Source organism: Cydia pomonella, chromosome 1 (assembly GCF_033807575.1).
Source record: "Cydia pomonella isolate Wapato2018A chromosome 1, ilCydPomo1, whole genome shotgun sequence".
In the NCBI taxonomy this organism is placed as follows: Eukaryota; Metazoa; Arthropoda; class Insecta; order Lepidoptera; family Tortricidae; genus Cydia; species Cydia pomonella.
In genome coordinates this window covers 36,362,267-36,382,315 of record NC_084703.1, presented here as the reverse complement: position 1 = coordinate 36,382,315, position 20,049 = coordinate 36,362,267, and the positions used below count along the sequence as shown (strand labels likewise).

Here is a 20,049-nt window from a genome sequence, read left to right as displayed (position 1 = left end):
ATTTTAATATACTTAAGGTCTGTTTTTTATTCCGTAGACTAAAATGACGTTTCATATGTAAGACATGACATTTCTTAGTACCACATGAAATGTCATTTTAGTCTACGGAATAAAAAAACAGAATGAATTATGAAAAACGTTAAATTGCACTTGTATCATGATGACAGCTACACCGTGCAACCTTATACAAAGACCCTAGTCAAAATGATAGCGTAACGAAAGCAATGCATTAGGTAGATGTTATTTATTTAATCTTTATTGCTCAAAAGAAAAACAACAGTACAAAAGACGGACTTAATGCCACGAGGCATTCTCTACCAGTCAACCTTAAGGTTAAGCAGAGAGATTGTGAGCGGTGGTACAATTATAACAGCAAAACAAATCAAACAAAAATACATATAGTAACATATACATACAAATATAATATATACTATATATACATATAAAAAAACGATACATATGAAACTAATAAATAAATACATAAAGAATCTTTCATTTTGCTAGCAAAGAAAGCACGTAATGATTTTTTGAAAGCGAACTTATTTGGCGCATTATTGATGTTAAAAGGAAGTCCATTCCAAAGACGCGCCACTTGCACGGTGAACGAATTTGACATGAACCCGGTTCGGTGAAGAGGGATGGACAGAGACATATTGCCAGAAGAGCGAAGTTGACGGATTTGAGGTATTCAGGGGAATGTGGATCGTTAAGCACAGAAAAAAAGTGGAAAGCAAGCGAATTTTGCGTCGTTGACGAATGGGAAGCCAGCTAATTTGTGCGCGTAAAGAAGAAACGTGATCATATTTGCGGAGGCAAAAAACGAAGCGAATGCAGTTATTAAGCAGGTGTTATGAAAGGTATGGAACTACCATTGCTAAATGCAAATATTATTTCGTATAATCGGCTGTTCCACGTTCTACTGGTCACATGTCTCAAACTTTTCTCTTGAAATATTGGTGAATAGTGGTATTTTTTTTTATATGGGAGGGTTTTGTTAGTGTTAAGACGTGGAGGCCGTGACGTGACGTCAATATCGGCGGAGCTGCAATTTGTATGGCGCGGAACCAAAGTCTAAAATTTACTACAGAAGGTGCTAGAAACAGAGGGCCTTATAGGGCAGATATTTATTAATGAACATAATAAATAAAAAATATTTATATAACATAATAATCGTCATTCAGTAATATATTAAAAAAGACCGTCCTTCAAAAATCTGGGAAGAGAAATAGAAAGAAGTAGATTAATTTCTGTTAGTTATTTACGCGCTAACTAAACTAGCGCTATTTTAATCATTATTTCACTAATATACTTAAAATGTTCTTTGGTTTAGTAAATATTTATAAAATCTTCGAGAAATAAATTATAGCTCTTTGACTACTTTCAATTCAATCGAGTCGTCCACGCCGCTTGCAACGTGACTTCGGAGCCCCGTTCCATAAAATAAAAGCTACATTATTATAAATACAAACTTGCAACACTTGACAGAGTTGTCAACAGTGTTGCTTGTTTGTACGTTGTTTTTGGTACGGTACGCACGCGTAGGGAATGGGGAATGGATGAAAATATTAAATGTGCCTGATTATTTTTCTGGTCGTAGGAATAACCATTTCTAGTTACAGAAAAAAGTTACAGATTTTTTGGTTGCGTCATACATTTTATAAAAATAAAAACATTTTGCTTCACCGCACGTCCGGCCCATTACGGCTGTTAAGAGAACTTTCTAAGTCTTAAAAAGTTATCGCTATTTGAATCTGTGGAGCGCATGACATTGACAGTTGATTGACAGCTTGTCATTGTTCTCGCGGAATTCATAACCTTTTGTGCTCTCATTTGGTGAACTGGTTTCTTTGTATTTATGTGATTATTACGACTCGCTTCCCCACCCGGACCTCTGATTTTGCCTGCTCCAACGACGACCTACACTTTTGAACCCCGGACGACTGCACTGCAACTGAAACTGGACTATTAGTTTGGTACCGTGTTCATCACCATGAATACAAACACTTATAAACTATATAAAGATCCTAAAACATGCTTTATACCAACGTGCTCCAAGACTGATCTGAAAAACCCGGATTTGAAGTTTTTTACTGTAAGAAAAGAGCTGAAACAACGTTGGTGTCAATTGGTTGGCAGGAACTGTCCAAACCGAGCACTGTTTTGCTGTGCGGACCACTTAAATGTTAGTTACCTTGTTTTGTTTACCATTCTGTAAAAAAATGAATTACCCCCCATGTTAGTTTTGATGATATGGCATTTTTTTAAATTGTGGAATAATGGATGGAATAATTTATGGTAAGCTGGTAAAAAACAATTTTATTAATACATTACATTAATGTGGATGCTGCTATGTCATGTTTAAACCCTTTGTCATATCAATGAATTTTCACTTTGTATTAAAATAACATGTGGTATTTGTCAGTACATGGTGAACAAAAACACTATGAGGAAACTGGGCTGATCAAAACAATGCCTAGTTTCCTCCAGTTAAAAAAATGTGTGCCTATGCCAATACTTAATGTTATATTGCCCAGCAGACCCCAGGCTCCATAAGTGAGCTACAGCAAATACTGGGGAACATTTGGAAGATTATGACAACTGTTAGTTTAATGTTTTCTAATATTTTTACAGTTTGAAGAAGATTTGGAAAATTATGGACAATGGATCTCTGGTGCAAAGCCAAGACTGAAAATAAATGCCATACTTAAGAATTTTTCAAAAAAACCATTAAGTGCAATCAATAAGAATATTGAAGATCTTAATCGGCCATCAACTTCAAGTGCTGCTGACAATGCTGGCATGCAGGTCTCTGACAGTGTAAATATTCACAATAGTGTTGCGCACATAAATGTATTAATATTATTGGGTATAGTTAATCTGACACACTGAATTTAAATTCCAACTTTACTTTGCTACCTGTGCTAATTATTTATTTTTTTAAATTTTTCTTAAATCACTAATTTACAAGTTCTAATGTATGGTAACGTAGTATTGTTAAATAAGCACTTGACCTGCTCTAGCACGTGATTGGCGCGACAGTATCTCGCGCCGAGATAGACTACCCGCCCCTCTTAAATTAACATAGAAAAAGACGGGTAGTCTATCTCGCTGCGAGATACTGTAGCGCCAGTCATGTGCTAGGCCTACTGAAAAAGTATAGGTAAAAATTACTAGTGGTCTTTGTGCATGAAGATGTATTTATAGAACACAGGAATGGATATAATGTCAAATATTTATATACAAATGCACCTACTACAACTTGTGTGGCTTTAATAATTTGAATTTAATAAATGCACACTTTCCTTACCTAAAAATAAACTTTTACCTGTTTCTGTGATTGTTAAATTGTAGGGTCACAAGTTGCATTATATTTTGTTTATTTATTCTTTGCATTTTTGTTTCAGATAGATGCAGCTATACAGTGTGATAAAAGAATAGGTGTTTCAAACAAGTTTGTTTTGGCCCAGCCGAAGACTCAAACCATAGCTACTCAATTCCGTGGGCGAAAAATAAAAGAAAGTGTGATGCCATCACGAATGATGCAACTACCGAACACTGAGAAGAGTCCCAATCAATCACCATCCTTGTTTGGGACATCCAACTTCGACTCGTCTTCGAGTGCTCAACAAGAGGATATTGAAAAACGTGGCAGGGAGCACCTACTAAAAATTATTACTAACAAACCCAAAATGTTTTTAGGTCTGCCAAAAAGCTTTTGGTGGATTATTAATTTCATTGCCCAGGAGTGCTCTTGTTTGGCATTTCATATTATCATATGTCTATTTAAATTAAAAAACAATGACTCTTTTGCTAGGATGAGTGAAGAATTTCAAATGGCCAGGTCAACCATACATTTAGTGTTTGAAATAGTTTTGTCCACATACTTTCAAAATTGTATATATTTACCACCACTATCAGAAATAAAAATTTTTTTACCATTAGCATTTAAAATCAGATATTCGAATGTACAGTGTATTATAGACTGTTTCGAGATTCAAATAGAAAAACCCAGCGATCCAGAGAAGCAGGCGCAGACTTGGTCGCAGTACAAATCATGCAACACGATGAAATATTTGATTGGCTGCACACCCGCTGGATACATTTCATTCATCTCACAGGGTTATGGGGGACGTACATCTGATAAAGCCATCACGAAGAACAGTTGCTTTGTTGATGTACTTCCCCTAAATGCAGTAATCATGGCCGATCGTGGTTTTAAGGAGATTGAATCACTCTTAATCACAAAAAATGGAAAACTCTTAAGACCTCCTAGTGTCTTCGCCAATCAAAAAATGACAAAAAAAGACGTAATTAAAACTAAGGTGATTGCCAGTTTGAGGGTGCACGTTGAGCGTGTAATTAGGAGATTACGGGAATTCCATATGTTAAAACCCCACTCTGTGGTTAATAACAAACATTTAAAATATTTGGACGACCTGGTCATTATAGCTTGCGGATTAAGTAATCTTCAGAATCCAATAATAAAAGACGTTTGATGATATTATGTTGTTTTATTTTATCATATACCATAGGTAACCTCGAGTAGTAGGCAGGTAAGTCCAGTTCCTAGGCCATATATGTAGAGGGTAAGGCCAAATTAGCCTCCAAAAAGCTTTGGGGTGCTAGATAGATTTATAAATGAGACAGTATTTCACACCGGCCCACAGCTTTATAAGCGCCCCCACATGGAATACTGTTCTCATCTATGGCCAGGGGCACCCCAGTACTAGCTTCTCCCTCCGGATCGCATCCCAAGTGAAGTCGGCTGCCTGCGTATTTCAGATTGGCTCGACTCCTTGGCACTGCATATAGGTGTAGCCTCGTTCTAAATGGAACATCACAACATAGTATTTGCTTGTTATTCTTTGTTCAGGAACAACTTTAGCTCTCACATCACAAAGATTCCCAGTCCGCTTTGTTTCAACATATCCAATAGCAGTCTCAACATATGATTCTCTTGAAGACCTTAAACAAACAAACAATTAAGTACTTTCTCCTTTTATAACAAAATAGGATTAATGTTACCAATTTAAAGGAACCACAGACACTTTAAAGCAAATTTAAATATGTGATTACTTTGCTACAAAATGAAAAATGTCCAAAATTTATATTGTTTTAATTTGAAACATTTTATGAAAAATGACCCAGGTCCCGCGTGTTAATTTTTCGCTTGCCAGGTCAATATCAAGATAAAGCGCGGTAATGAGATAGGGGTTAGGTTGATACTTACGACAAAGTTTTGGCATCTCTTATTTCACCGGCATTATGTTTGTCGCTATTCTTCATAAACTCCATAAGCATATATGGGTCTACTATTGGCAAATTAGATGAGTTTGCTCTAACAAAAGCAGCGGTATCCATGTTTGCAGAATTCAAATGCCAGGGGTCGTCGAAATTGCTATCAAAATCAGGTCCGGGGTTCAAAAGCGAAGGTCGTCGTTGGAGCAGGCAAAATCAGAGGTCCGGGTGGGGAAGCGAGTCGTAATAATCACATAAATACAAAGAAACCAGTTCACCAGATGAGAGCACAAAAGGTTATGAATTCCGCGAGAACAATGACAAGCTGTCAATCAACTGTCAATGTCATGCGCTCCACAGATTCAAATAGCGATAACTTTTTAAGACTTAGAAAGTTCTCTTAACAGCCGTAATGGGCCGGACGTGCGGTGAAGCAAAATGTTTTTATTTTTATAAAATGTATGACGCAACCAAAAAATCTGTAACTTTTTTCTGTAACTAGAAATGGTTATTCCTATGACCAGAAAAATAATCAGGCACATTTAATATTTTCATCCATTCCCCATTAATAATAATAGTACAGTAGATACAAGTGCGGAAATAGAAAATTCAAAACGAGTGGCGATAAATTCAATCACGATCGAAGGGAAATTATTTAAACTTGGACCGAAAGATATTAACAGTTGCAGACTGTAAGTTTAACGATTTTAATATATTCGTTTATGAAAACAATATATTTCATGTTCTAAGTAAACTAAATCTTGCCCACTTAGTCATAATGTAATTTAAAACCTAACCATTTTCTCGTGTTAAATAAATAGTTATACATTCTTTTATATTTATTCTACATTTAAATGGTAGATTTTATATAGTATATAGTGTGTGTGGAACGTATTTAAAACATACAGTGAATCGTCATCACCATACACATGAAATCATCATCGCTCATAATTTTTCTGCTGTGATGACGGGTATGGTGTTAACGATTTGATAGTTTACTGTCTTTTTTTAGCTTATGTCTATCCCACACAATAAAAACTTCATATTGCTTTCCATTCGTTTCTGTAATAGTTTCTAGTATATCACTCGTAACTTATTTAAACCAGAGCATAACGGTGATGATGCTGTTGTGACAAACTTTGTTTTATAAATTTGGTCGTAATCATTCTGCCGATACAATCATGTATATTTGAACTAACATCACTTTTTGCAATTTATACTAAACATAGCAATAAAAAATAAAGCAAGGACGTTAAGCGGTATTTTGTTGTTCATATGCGGAATTAATATTCATGACAAAATTTAAACATTTTTAAAAACACTCTGTTTCTAGCCTACGTCAATGATCTCCCATATGTCATCACCACCGCGCTGTCAGTACTATTTGCAGATGATACTACGGTACGGTCATACATAATTAGCGCGCAAACGTACGAGCAGCTTGTCGAGAACATCATTGAGGCATGTAGGCAGTTAAAACGGTGTTTTACTGCAAATGGGTTATTTTTTAACGTCAGCAAGTCTAACATAATGTTATTCTCGAGACGGACAACTACTGCCCTATGCCAATGTGTAGTGAAAAGAAGTTTCTTGGCTTTATGTTGGATTCGAATCTTAACTGGAAGTGTCATGTTGACCAGCTATGCAATAGATTGAGTAGTGCAGTCTTTGCATGACGGAAATTGAAACCCCTTGTTTCGTATGTTACATTAAAATCGATTTACTAGACTTACTTCCACTCACTAATGACGTATGCTGTACTCGGAACTCTACGGATGCCAACCGAGTATTTATTATGCAAAAACAGGCAATAAGAACGATAGCGGGTGTATTTTTTGTCTTCATATATATATATATATATATATATATATATATATATATATATATATTATAATGAAATTAATTTATTTGGATTATCTTGCTGTTATTTAAATTTATTTCTGACGATCACAATATAGATTCTTATAAATTGACATTTATGTAATTTGTACTGTAATCATATGTTGTGAAATAAATAAATGAACTAAAATTCACTGTGAAGGAATAGTTGAATATTTATTCATATGTTAAAAAAGCTGATTAATGATGAAAAATTAATGACTAAGTAGGCAAGATTTAGTTCAAGTAGAATATTAAATATGTTTTTTTTAAATAATCTATAGTATGTGAATCGTCAAACTTACAGTCAACACTTGCCAGATTTAGAGCATTGAATAATTGTATTTAGACAAATAACATCTATTTAGTTTTAAGCGACCATAGGCTACGTTTTGGCTTACTATCGTGATGGCCTCATATTTTTTGTCATTATCGTATTAATAATGTCTATAATTACAGCAATTAATTAACTAAACCATTTGATGACTACACCGGACCCAATAACAAATATTTTGTAACTTATGACTTGCATTAAATGGATATTACAATTTAGAAAACACAGATTTTATGAATATTTAGCTATTAAACAAAATATATACGGTTGTAAATTATTATACCTATTTTATCTAACTCATAAATTAAATAATATTTTTGATACCGTAATACAATGGCTCAGCGACCATAATCTACAACTAAATCTAAAAAAGACAAATTTAATTCAATTCCGACCCCATCAGCGGAGTCCATTAAATGTTAATTTTACTTACCTAGACAACCCAATTCGACCAATAAAGAACTGCAATCTCCTCGGTATAATTATTGACGAAAACATTAATTGGAAAACACACATAGATAAAATTAGTTTAAAAATATCACGCTTTGCTTATGCCCTTAGAAATATTAAAAAAACCTCAGATTTAAAAACAGCTCTTAGTGCTTATCACGCATTTACACAGACATGGCTTCAATACGGGATCGTTTTGTGGGGAAACAGCACAAATAGTGTAGATTTGTTCATACTGCAAAAAAGGTGTATTAGAATATTAAGCAACATAAAAAATCAAGAAAGCTGCAGACCTTACTTTAAAAAATTTTATATTTTAACTTTGCCATCCCTTTACATCTTAGAAACATGCAAATTTGTACGAAAACATCCCGACCTATACATAAAAGCTAAAGACCGTCATACTAGTAACTTGAACTTAAGATATCAAAACAAGATTGCCCTTCCTGCCAGTAATTTACAAATGAGTAACAAAAGTCCCTATAACATGTCTGTAAGAATTTTCAACAGTCTTCCTAAAGAAATAGCGATAGAATCAAAATATGATAAATTTGTAAATAGCTTGAAAACTTATTTAATAAATAATTGTTTCTATTCTTTACAAGAATATTTAGATGATAACAAATACCATAAATAGGCATAGGTATACTATAAACTACTTTTTTTGTGTATTCTGTAGTTTGTAGGTATGTTATAATTGTTTCATGTGTTAGTGTTAGATAAAATTGCAATACCCTTACAGGGTGTCATATTGTGAAACATTATATTATTCATTAAGAACATCTGTATGAACACCAATGTGAAAGCAATAAACTTTATTATTATTATATTATTATTATATTATTATAAGTGAATTTATAAAACAACAAAAATACAAAATAATTGAATGTCAAGTGTAAATCAAACTACAAAAAAGTAATATACCATAGAACTTAAGCTCCTTGATAAGCCAGAAATTATCTTTTATGATATAAATACCACGATACGCATCAGATGTGGGATTAAACTGATAATTAGAGTGAAATATTGATAATATGATTTAACACGGAAAAAATATATGCTAAAATATCCCACAAAGTTTCCTGAAATAGATCTTGTTTTTGTGAAAATTTGTTTCTGTTATAACTTAGTGGAAATCGCCTTTTTAGCTGTAATGCAGTCACTGTGTGATTGGTTTAGATGTACCTACTGACAGATTAAAATTTTAAAGTAAACTTGCATTTTTTATCTGTAAATAAAAAACAATCTTTACTTATTCGTTGTGTTGATTTTTTTTCACCAAGGTGTAAAAATAAATAACGTGTTGAGTGTAGAAAACGCAAAAATAATCATTCGCCAAAATATATATTTTTAACGAGTTTTTTGCTCCTTATTACCTCAGGAATGCGTGGTTAACGTCTGTCGGGTTTAATTGGCCCACGGTGTGTATAAATTGCTTCTCTCTCTCGCTGTAATTTACTAAAAAGATGGAATACAAAATCTAAAAATAATTTATGTAGCTAGTCTTGTGTTCAATAACAAGTTATCTGTAATGTTTATTTAAGTTTAAAGGCCTTAGAATTAAAAAAGTTATGGTTTATTTAATATTATTTTAATATATATATAAATTAGTTCACAAATTGTCATTACCATACATGCAGTATCATTACCGTACAAAAAACAGTCATTACCATAGCATGACTGTCATCATTATCTTACGTTGTTATTTTCCGAAAGAGATAACTTCAAATTTATTGGAGATTGATTGGATAAATACCATAAAGTCCATAAATATACAGCCACCTATTGATGCTTGTGATGGATTACTTTAGATAGCTTGAATCGTGTTAAACTAATCAATAAAAAAAAATTAATTGTATGGTAAATTTTTAGCGATGAACCACCCTACCAACGTGTAGTCTATGCGGAAAGAGGAGAGAAGAGTCGTGGAATGTGTTGGGACCGTGCGAAGTGCATGGTGGGGGTAAGTAAAGCGATCCCAGCGCATAAGGTGGTAAAAATTTGAACTAACTGCGGATAGCGTCTTTAACATTCCGTACAATTATATGGCTCGAAATGAAACTTTGATTTACGATTACTCCTGAAATATTCATTTAAATTGAATGGTGTAAGGGACCATTGTAATCTGTATGAAATGCTTAATATAACTAACGTATTTATTTTGATAATTGTTAATAATGTATCTATCCATGTAAATAGCTTTGCAAATGCCACATAGTACGTGATCTTTTTCTAGAAGTTAAGAATGGATATAGTAAGTTATCCTTAAAAGATAGACATTTAACATCGCGGACTTTTTTGTAGACCTATGAATGAGAAACAACCCCACCATACATTGTGTTGTTATAGCTCAAACGGATTAGGCAGCGTTTTCGATTAAAGCTCCTAGCCAGCGTGATTTTTTCCGACAACATCGTTATATTTCAAACAATTTACACAAAACCTTAACAAGTTATATACTTAAGCATCCTTAAGAATCACTCTATTGATAGATGAAAGTCGTATGAAAATCCGTTCAGTAGTTTTTAGTTTTGGAGTAGTTTTATAAGATGTAGTGAATTGACGTTTTCCCCTAGACTTGCGGACACTAGGTTGCGTGACAGTCGTGCACGCTCCCAATGGGGCCTAATACCACGACTCTTCTCTTTCCGAACAGACTAATAGAAAAGCCAAATGGCAACTAACCATAACCAAAGAGCATATAATCACTACGTTCTATGACCATATATATGACCATAACCATGACCTTCGCTGCATGCCTCGTTGCGTTGCCAACGGTGCCAACCGTGTAGAAGGGCTTAAGGGCTCTATAGATATGAATGTAACATTTTTTCTGTGACACTTAGACCTATCATATCATCATGATATCATCCTATTATTTCTATGGACTCTAGAAAGAGACCGCTCCCTCCCTGGGGGCCTACCGTGAACCACGTTCGACGTGTTGCCTCCTTGTCACACTTACCGTACGAATTTACAATTGCGACAGCTAGGCAACACGTCGAACGTGGTTCGCAGTAGGCCCTCCGATCTTCCAACAAACGCTTTCCTCGGGCTATCTCAATGTTTGTTTTGCGAAAAAGGAATCTACTCACAAATATTAATTTTGTTTATTGTTGTGAGATGGTGCTACGAAACCTAATGAGTATTATAATCTTTATACGAAACCCACAGAGCGCAAAACGATCTATTTAAATAAAATAATACGGGATATTACCGTATGTGAAAATTAGGCAGTATATCAGTATAGCCAACATAAGAGACAAAACATTTATATTTTCTTCACTGACTTTAACTTATCTGTGCACGGCCATTTTGTTTTTAGTCTGTAGCTTTCTTTTTCTTTCAAAACTGACCCTCGAACTGAGGTATGTTATCCGGAGTTCTTGTAAAAATATCTTTAAATATCAAATCGAATTTTATACATTTTTTCTCGGAAACAGCATATTAATAATGTTTTAAATCGTGTATGTTGCTTTGTGCCCTTATTTTCTTTGTTAAAAGTTGAATTCACATTTTAGGCAAGATTAATCATGGGTCGTGTGATTCGTGCCCAGCGTAAAGGTGCCGGTTCGGTCTTCGTTTCTCACACCAAGAAGAGGAAAGGAGCGCCTAAACTCCGTTCCTTGGATTACGCTGAACGGCATGGTTACATTAAGGGAGTAGTAAAGGTAAGAAATAATGTTGTTTTACTTACTATTGCCATACGTCAGCGGCATATAAAATGTATTTAAAGCCACATGAACCTCCTTAACTCTTGTAACAGTTACGTGTACGATGGCTTCGATTTGGAACACATTTTATGATAACTACAAGACATAACCTCACTGAACTGATCTAACCTCGTGTATGGCCAGCTAACCTCTCAAATCAATAGTAGTTTAGAACTCGCAGATTTGACTTACCAATTCATTACAGCACAATGTCCCGATTTGTTTTTAGTTTTATTTTTAACCTATTATACGAGACTTAATCATTACAAATTTTGTGCTATTGTCAATGAGTAATATATTTAAGTAGTATAGTATTTATAGTATAGTTTGAGCTTAATATTTTATAATGATCTAAACCTTTTGTCATCTGCTGAAGGAATAAAGATCTGCAGGCTATTCATTCTGAAAACAGCAAGCATTGATGATAGTCAATAGTTGTATTATTATTGTTCGAAGAAAAAATGTATACATATTATCAGAAATCTTCCTCGAGCGTTTACATTCCCCACCGCAGATAGACCGCATCCCTTTACAGTATGCAGGGGCTTTGTAATATGTTCAATCAAGCCCTTGCTAAACTTCATTGAAATATTGGGCATTGGAAACTGTTTTAAGTATGTGTCACCCTAAAATAAAGATTGCTATGCTTCATTTTAAACTATTTCATATTCTTTTCATTGCTGCAATTAAAAATGACCGTAGTGACACTGGTTACCATACTCAGTTGGACCTTCCCTAGTTGAAGGAGCGCCCTTATGAGCAAACTCCACATTTTTTATCAATGCATAAAGGACCAAATCCATTAAGTTATGGCATATGTCACTGACAAAAATAAAAGTTAGTTGCTTTCTACAACTTGCCATATTTTCATAATTCTATGTTGTCTTTCTCGCAGCTTTCTATGTTTATTAGAAGCCTATTTGGTGAAGTAACATCAAATACAGTGAAATCTTGGTAATCCGGCACTTTAATAGTCCAGTCCACCCAGTAATCCGGCACTAAATGCCAGGCATGCCAGTGATCAACTATTTGTGCTTACATTACCACTTCCTCTTTCTCTTTATAAATGCCTAAAATTCAGATAACAGCAAAATTTTCTTCACATTTTTTTTGCTTACAGTCAATTGTTGATAGCTAGTGACATAGGCTACATTTATTATTATTATTTATTAATCAGGCAGGCAGTTGAAACAACTGATAGTTGCCTGTATCTGAGTGATCTTCACTTAAAATGTATTCTTTGTGCTGGTTAAGTATTTGTCTAGTCTGTTCTTAAACTGATTGACATTCAGTGCTGAGACCACATCTTCTGGTAGTTTGTTCCACGCTTTGACCTCTCTGTTGCTGAGAAAATCTGCGGGGGTTGTTTTTAGACAGTTCAGATATTAACTTATATCTCTGGCCTCGCAGACGGGTGTTACTATTGCGCTTGTACAAGTCTTGAAACTGGTCTATATCATAGTGTCCCGTCAGAATCTTAAACGTTTCAATCAGGTATCCAAGCTCTCGACGATCTTTTAATGTTGTGAGCTTCAGCACTTTAAGTCTTTCTTCATAAGACATGTTTTTTAGTTGTTTCGGTATTTTTGTGAAACTACGTTGCACTTTCTCAAGCATCTCAACATCTTTGACCAACCAACCAACCAAACCAACCCCTCTTCTCAACCTCTTTTAAATTTTAAACCAACTTTGAAAGAGGGGAGGGTTTTTTCGACGATTTGTTTTAGTCATAAGCTTTATTTTATTTTTAGTCACTTGCTGCAGCAAATGCGAAATAATGTTATACTGCTGTTGTTGATGTAACTGACAAATGTAGTACTTGTAAGTAGATGTCAAGAATAGTGCTCTGTCTGAAGCACCTGTTTGACACTATTGTTACTTTCACATAATTTGGTGCATTAATTAAAAAAAAAAAATGGCCAAGAGCATGTTGCACCATGTTCAGTGTAGTGTTCCATAGTTACCATTTGGTCAGAATAGTCTAAATGGTGGGGGCTATCAGTATGTGTCATGGACATTACAGGCATAAGGGAGTATGTTTGCAGCGCTTTGTATGTCTAAGAAGAGAAAACTTTGCAATAACTACTAAACTGAATAAAAACGGATAAACTGATAATGTATTTATTAAGCTTTTGTTTTACAATTTATTCATACATTTTGGACCCATGGTTCAAAAGATAGGCTTTCTAGCACTAAAGATCACGGAGCAAAGCCGCGGACAAACAGACGGACTTGGCGAAACTATTGACTACGGAACTAAAATTGCGGCTGTCGCGTGTGCGCTGCATCATGGAGCCGCAGCGCGCGCGCGTGATGGCGGCGAAACCCGCCGTGCGGTGCGCGACTCTGCGAACATCGCAGAAGCACTGCAGTAGCGCGGCAGCCGCAACAACGCTCTGTACGCGTTGTTGTATTGTACTCGCAGGTCGCTGTATAGTTAACCCATAGGCTGCATGTATAGAATGACTGGTAGTAAGCTTTAAATAGTGTAATTTTTACTTGCTCAGTACATTTTGCAAACCTACGGGCCAGCATGTTGCATTGGACAGACAGCGCCCTGCGCTCCCGCTCTATATCAACATTGTATTTTTGGTCCGCGGTGACCCAATGACCCAGATCTGTCTACATCAGTATAACGAATTTTATCTGGTTTGAACATCATAAACTCACTCTTCTGAGCATTGTATCCGAGTCTGTTGGCCGCCGTTTCGGACTCACAAATATTGAGCAGTTTCTTCAGTGCGCCACTGGGGGGCTCAGCAGCACCATGTCGTCTGCATAACTAATATTATTTACATAGACTCCATTTATATGACAGCTGATACCGGTACTGCTGAGCTCCTCAATCAGCGCAGCTCCGCATCATTTATATTCTGCTATGTGATGTTTTCAGGTTTCATTTGATTTGTAAAATCAAGCACATGTTAGAATTTATAAGCTTAGCGATGATAAACTATTCCTGTTAGATAAATAAGATAAATCAATTTAATAACAATATGTATTGTTCAATAGGACATCATCCATGACCCTGGTCGTGGTGCTCCCCTGGCGGTGGTTCACTTCCGTGACCCCTACAAGTTCAAGACCCGCAAGGAGCTGTTCATTGCTCCTGAGGGCCTGTACACTGGCCAGTTTGTTTATTGTGGAAAGAAGGCTACTCTTGAAGTTGGTAAGTTCTGTAGGCTTACTTTTCCTGACTACAGCAATGCCAAAAAGTAGGGTTATGATTACTACTTGTATTTTTTGTGTGCTACTCCATTGTATTTTACTAAGCCAATTTTGACCATATTAAGAGGAAAGTAGGGAATCATTCTCCATACATAAATAGTCCTGATCTTTCTTTGGACATTATACAAATACAAATACAAATTGTTTATTTGACAAATATAAGTTTAAACAGTGTTACATGTTATACTGACCTCCACACTAGGCATAGCCTGTCTCGTAGAGGAAATAATAAGATTAACATATTGTAAGCATTAGCGGCTAGTAGCAACAGTAAGTACTTATTCTAAAAGTAATACATATAATTAATTTAAGTAGCAATTAAAAACAGATAAGACTTCTGACCTAGGTAAGTAACATGCTAAGAAAAATGAAGTTGTATTATAGCACAAGCGTGTGTGTGTGTGTATGTGTGCGTGTGTGTGTTAGTGTGTGTGTGTGTGTGTATTTAGGTCTCGTTAGGATGTCGTCTTTAATAGATTTTCGGTGTCTACATAAGATAGGCTTATCATGTTTTTCAGTAGAAGCTTCCTTGTCTTGAAAACGGAGTGCTCTTTAAACTCGTATAGCCCTACTAGACGATTGTAAATACGGGGGAACAAAAATACTGGGAAATGGTGTGCAAATTTGGTATTAACTGCTGTGGTTGGGATTTTAAAGATACGGTTTTTTAGTAGATTGTTGTAGTTGGATGAGCTGAGAACCGCTTTATGTACGTGCAATGCTACCCTCGCTAAGTATAGTTTCCGGACGCTGAGCACCTGTGCGTCGCGGTATAAATCATTCGTTCGGTATGTAATTGGTTTTTTCAAAGCCACTTTCAGCACCGCTCTTTGCGCTCTTTCCAATTTTAGGAGAATAGAGGAGGTTTGGCCACCCCATGCTAGAATGCAGTAATTAATTATAGACTGTCCTAGTGCTAAATATATAGTTCTTAATAAGGGAAAATCGGCTGCCTCTCGTAACATTTTCATAGAGTGTATCAGCTTTCTAACTCTGCCAGAAACTGCAGCCACATGCTCCCTGAAGCTTAGTTTTTCATCTATGATAATTCCTAGGTACTTAATTGAGGGCGTTCTCGTTATGTGGTCACAGGCACAGTCTTGAACTGGAGAATTTATACAGCGACTGGTGTGAATTTTAAGCACCTGCTGTGGTATAGGTGAAGAAGCCGAAGTCTTATGAAAACATAAATAATTAGTTTTTGACGTGTTTAGAGTTAATAGGTTCTTCTTCAACCAGCGTGCTACCAGCGACATACCATGCTCAACATGATCATAGACGTTCTTCCATGAACTCCCGTGAAAAATGATAGCGGTGTCGTCAGCGTAACATAGAATCTCGGCATTTTGTAATGGTATAAGTGAGATGTCATTAATATATAATAGAAATAGGGTGGGTCCCAGTATGCTGCCCTGAGGCACGCCAAAAGAGACTGGTTTCTGGTCGCTCAGGTGTTCACCTATCTTAATACGTTGGCTTCTTTCCGACAAATAGCTTTCGAACCACTTTAGGCTATTTCCTCGGAAACCGTGTGCTTCCAGTTTTCTTAGTAAGATAGGGACAGACACTGTGTCGAATGCCTTCGCTAGGTCCAGAAAGACTCCGACACAGGCCCGGCCTTCATCCATATGCGTTGAGACAATCTTTGTAAGAAGCATAACAGCGTCTTCTGTTGATAACCCCTTTCTAAAACCAAACTGTCGATCCGTTAGAATGGAATTGGATTCGAGGTAATTGATCACCCTTTTATTAATGACCCGCTCCAGAAGTTTTGAGAAAGACCCCAGGAGTGATATCGGCCGATAGTTGCTGGGTTCATTTTTCTCATTACCTTTGTGAATCGGTATGATAGCCGCGACCTTCCAGGCTTTAGGGAATATACCACTCTCGATACTTTGATTAAAAATCGTTGCAAGTGGTTCAGCAATTTTAGGGCCAATGACTTTCAATATTTTGTTGTTTATATAGTCCAAACCTGGGGAACTATCTGGGTCTAGTTTTTTAATAAGGTTTAGAACCTCATATTTATCTGTAGGAGACATGTAAATGGAGTTGATTGCCGGCGAATTAGCTGTAACTTTAGCTGCTAGAGACTCTTGTGTTTCATTTTCCTTGGCTAGTATTTCGCTGGCAAGATTTTGGCCAATAGAAGAAAAATATTCATTGCACACATTCAAGGACTCCTTTTCTGAGTTTCTTATTTTCAACAAGTTTTGCGCTGTGGGTAGCTTTGGGTTTTGATTCCGATGTGAGATTTTATTGATTAATTGCCATAGTTTTTTAGGTGATTTATTGTGCGCGACGAGCTCCTTTTTCTCGTGTTCAGCCTTGAGATTTCTAAGAAGTTTTACATAAAAGTTGCGATATCTTGTATAAATTAGTTTTTTCATTTCATCGTTTGGGAACTGCCTTGATATGCGATGAAGTTTGTCCCTTTGCTTTGAACACCTTATGAGACCAGGAGTCATCCAAGGTTGGATACAAAATCTAGAGCGGCTTACTTGAGTCATTTTGGAATTTTTTGAGACGGCGTTTGAAATAATAGCTGAGAACGTAGACGCAGCGTCATCAACGGTACTAGCCTGCATAACAGGGCACCAGTCAATACATTCTAGCTCTCTACAAAGTCCATCGTAGTCAACTTTTAATCTTGATCGTTTTTGAATCGTGTTTTTTCTGACGTGGCTTTCTGTTTTGTTATTATTATTATATGTAGATTTTTTTACACAATTTGATGCTTATGCATTATCAGGTAAAATGAACCATCAACTTTTGGGTTTTTTGTAGGGTAAATGACACTACACGTGACAACAAATAGCAACTTGCCTTGTTGATTCAGTTTAGTTTAGTTTAGTAAAACTACATGGAGCATTAATAACATGATGACCTTAACTTACCTACTCTGAATATGTCTATGACGACACAAGAGGCTCTTTCTGAAGTTAAAAAGTAAGTAAGTCATAGGAAGGTGCATTAAAATTTTAGGTTTATTGAATTTGTTTGTATTCCCCAGGAAATGTGATGCCTGTTGGATCTATGCCTGAGGGTACCATTGTCTGCAACTTGGAGGAGAAGATGGGAGACCGAGGCCGGCTGGCTCGTGCCTCGGGCAATTTTGCCACAGTCATTGGACACAATCCTGATGCCAAGAGGACTAGGGTCAAGCTGCCCTCTGGAGCCAAGAAAGTTTTGCCCTCTAGCAACAGGGGCATGGTTGGTGAGTGCAACACCTGTTCATAATTTGTTTAAATATGTTGTAGGATTATGCTTAAATGGATGGAATTTCAGTTTTTATAAACCTTAAAAAGAAGCAAAACCTTCATTATTTAATTTTGATTAAGTGTAACATGTACACAAGGTATAAGAAAATAAAAGGATATGCTTTCTGTAAGTTCACTTTATTGTTTATGATGACTTTCACTTACCTACTCTGAATATGTTAATGATTACACAGAGGCTCTTTCTGAAGAAATTTTAAACATGCTAACAATGTTAGTATTTGAAGATATGTTCCAATACAAATAATGTAATTGTTTTCCAGGTATTGTGGCTGGTGGCGGTCGTATTGACAAGCCCATCCTGAAGGCTGGTCGCGCCTACCACAAGTACAAGGTGAAGCGTAACTGCTGGCCGTACGTGCGTGGTGTTGCCATGAACCCTGTGGAGCATCCCCACGGTGGTGGTAACCATCAACATATTGGTGAGTATCTCAATCCTAACATGCTTAGTCTGATCTTTTATAATTTTTAATGAAAATAATCCTTGTATTAAATTGCGATATAATCGCCGAAATTCGGGAGAGCACATGGGAATGCCTACCTGACAAATCCAGACTGGTTTTGTAGAAGTACCCTCCTATTTCAATATACTACATGCCTTCCCCTCGAGATAGTTCACTAAAACTACGTTTCACAAATCACTGATAGCTCACTAACACTAAGTTTGACTGTTTATTGGTAGCTCAATAACACTATTTAATGGTCCATTACAAGGTCCTTACACTATATCATATATCTATACTAAACCTAACTATCATCGTCTACCAATCTTGGTTTGAATCTTCAGTCTGTTCATAATCAGACTCTGACAGACTCTCATAGGAATCTATGGCTAATCTCTTGGCTTCCATGTTTTGTGGGGATGAAGGTGATATTGTTCGTTTGTTGGTTGGCGGTATGCATTTTTGGCTCTGGTTAAACGTACAATCCTGAGGCCCAGAAACCCCTATGATATCAGCCCACTGTGAGGGCGGGGGGGTAGCATTTACTTGTACATTAATTTCCTCATCTTCATCACTATCTTCACATGATTTACTTTTCTCCGTGTCCTGTATAACTTCACGACCAGTATCTTCTGATGTATTCTGGCGGATACCTGCCTGACAAATCCAGACTGGTTTTGTAGAAGTACCCTCCTATTTCAATACACTACACCTTGCTTATTGGACATTCTAGCATATGTCAGCTATGTCAGAAGCATCGTCATAAATCTCATCATTATCTCTGTAATCTTATGAATGCAATCAATTGCTGTGTGCTGTAATCATTATTTTTATAGTAGGACCATTCACTTCCATGAATCATTTATTTAGCTTGTAGAGACGATTAATTACAATGACCTATATTTCCAGGTAAGGCATCGACTGTCAAGAGAGGTACATCGGCTGGTCGCAAGGTCGGTCTCATCGCCGCCCGCAGGACCGGCAGGATCCGTGGTGGCAAGACAGACACAAAGAAGGAGGCGTAAACGGGGAGGCAAAGAATACTTTAAAAATAAACAGAAAATCACACTATGACTTATTATTTTATGACCAACTTATTTATCAACCATCAATTATGAGATGGAGCGAGTACATTAAGCTTGTTCAATATTATCTACCAAGTCAAACATTGCCCGGCTTGATACATCTGTAATTATCTACCAAACTATAATTTCTAGTAATAGTTATTAACCTTTTACCTGGCTAAGGCATATATTTCCCACATACGGTACTTCAAACTGTTTTATTTTCAACGAGTAAGACTGACATTGGATTATTTGTAAACTGTCGCCTGACAAAGGGTTAAGAATTATAAAGCACGACCAGGAATATATTCTGACTCTCACGTCAAGAGGGCGCTATTATTCTCATGTATAATGAAAAAATTAGTTCCAATGAAATTCCGTTATATGGCGCGTGATCATATATTACTGGCTTTATATTGCCAT

The 20,049-nt window shown here is 36.2% G+C and overlaps 3 protein-coding genes across 3 annotated transcripts; 2 read left to right on the top strand and 1 right to left on the bottom strand.

Moving 5' to 3' along the window:
* The first annotated feature begins 1,546 nt into the window (after positions 1 to 1,546).
* LOC133530102 (uncharacterized) lies at positions 1,547 to 4,496 on the top strand. The gene is made up of 3 exons (XM_061867937.1): positions 1,547 to 2,182; positions 2,632 to 2,817; positions 3,405 to 4,496. The coding sequence occupies exons 1-3, from the start codon at positions 1,991 to 1,993 to the stop codon at positions 4,494 to 4,496; spliced, it is 1,470 nt and encodes a 489-aa protein (XP_061723921.1). The 5' UTR covers positions 1,547 to 1,990.
* Positions 4,497 to 4,499: 3 nt separating this feature from the next.
* Positions 4,500 to 5,802, bottom strand: LOC133522011 (uncharacterized). Its single transcript, XM_061857187.1, has 2 exons — positions 5,231 to 5,802; positions 4,500 to 4,965 (listed from the first exon to the last, which is right to left on the bottom strand). Exons 1-2 carry the CDS (start codon positions 5,359 to 5,361, stop codon positions 4,779 to 4,781), a joined length of 318 nt encoding a protein of 105 aa, XP_061713171.1. The 5' UTR covers positions 5,362 to 5,802; the 3' UTR covers positions 4,500 to 4,778.
* Positions 5,803 to 11,139: 5,337 nt separating this feature from the next.
* LOC133521962 (large ribosomal subunit protein uL2) lies at positions 11,140 to 19,630 on the top strand. Its single transcript, XM_061857101.1, has 6 exons — positions 11,140 to 11,268; positions 11,422 to 11,571; positions 14,626 to 14,782; positions 17,855 to 18,058; positions 18,383 to 18,541; positions 19,472 to 19,630. Exons 2-6 carry the CDS (start codon positions 11,434 to 11,436, stop codon positions 19,585 to 19,587), a joined length of 774 nt encoding a protein of 257 aa, XP_061713085.1. The 5' UTR covers positions 11,140 to 11,268; positions 11,422 to 11,433; the 3' UTR covers positions 19,588 to 19,630.
* Positions 19,631 to 20,049: the final 419 nt, after the last annotated feature.

What these genes read in the sequence shown, in the direction of transcription:
- LOC133530102 (XM_061867937.1), top strand. Translation starts at nt 1,991, where the DNA reads ATGAATACAAACACTTATAAACTATATAAAGATCCTAAAACATGCTTT. An exon ending in GCTGTGCGGACCACTTAAAT is followed by an intron (nt 2,183 to 2,631) that starts GTTAGTTACCTT and finishes ATATTTTTACAG; the next exon opens with TTTGAAGAAGATTTGGAAAA. An exon ending in GCATGCAGGTCTCTGACAGT is followed by an intron (nt 2,818 to 3,404) that starts GTAAATATTCAC and finishes TTTTTGTTTCAG; the next exon opens with ATAGATGCAGCTATACAGTG.
- LOC133522011 (XM_061857187.1), bottom strand. Translation starts at nt 5,361, where the DNA reads ATGGATACCGCTGCTTTTGTTAGAGCAAACTCATCTAATTTGCCAATA. An exon ending in AGAGATGCCAAAACTTTGTC is followed by an intron (nt 4,966 to 5,230) that starts GTAAGTATCAAC and finishes TGTTTGTTTAAG; the next exon opens with GTCTTCAAGAGAATCATATG.
- LOC133521962 (XM_061857101.1), top strand. Translation starts at nt 11,434, where the DNA reads ATGGGTCGTGTGATTCGTGCCCAGCGTAAAGGTGCCGGTTCGGTCTTC. An exon ending in ACATTAAGGGAGTAGTAAAG is followed by an intron (nt 11,572 to 14,625) that starts GTAAGAAATAAT and finishes ATTGTTCAATAG; the next exon opens with GACATCATCCATGACCCTGG. An exon ending in TGGTAACCATCAACATATTG is followed by an intron (nt 18,542 to 19,471) that starts GTGAGTATCTCA and finishes CTATATTTCCAG; the next exon opens with GTAAGGCATCGACTGTCAAG.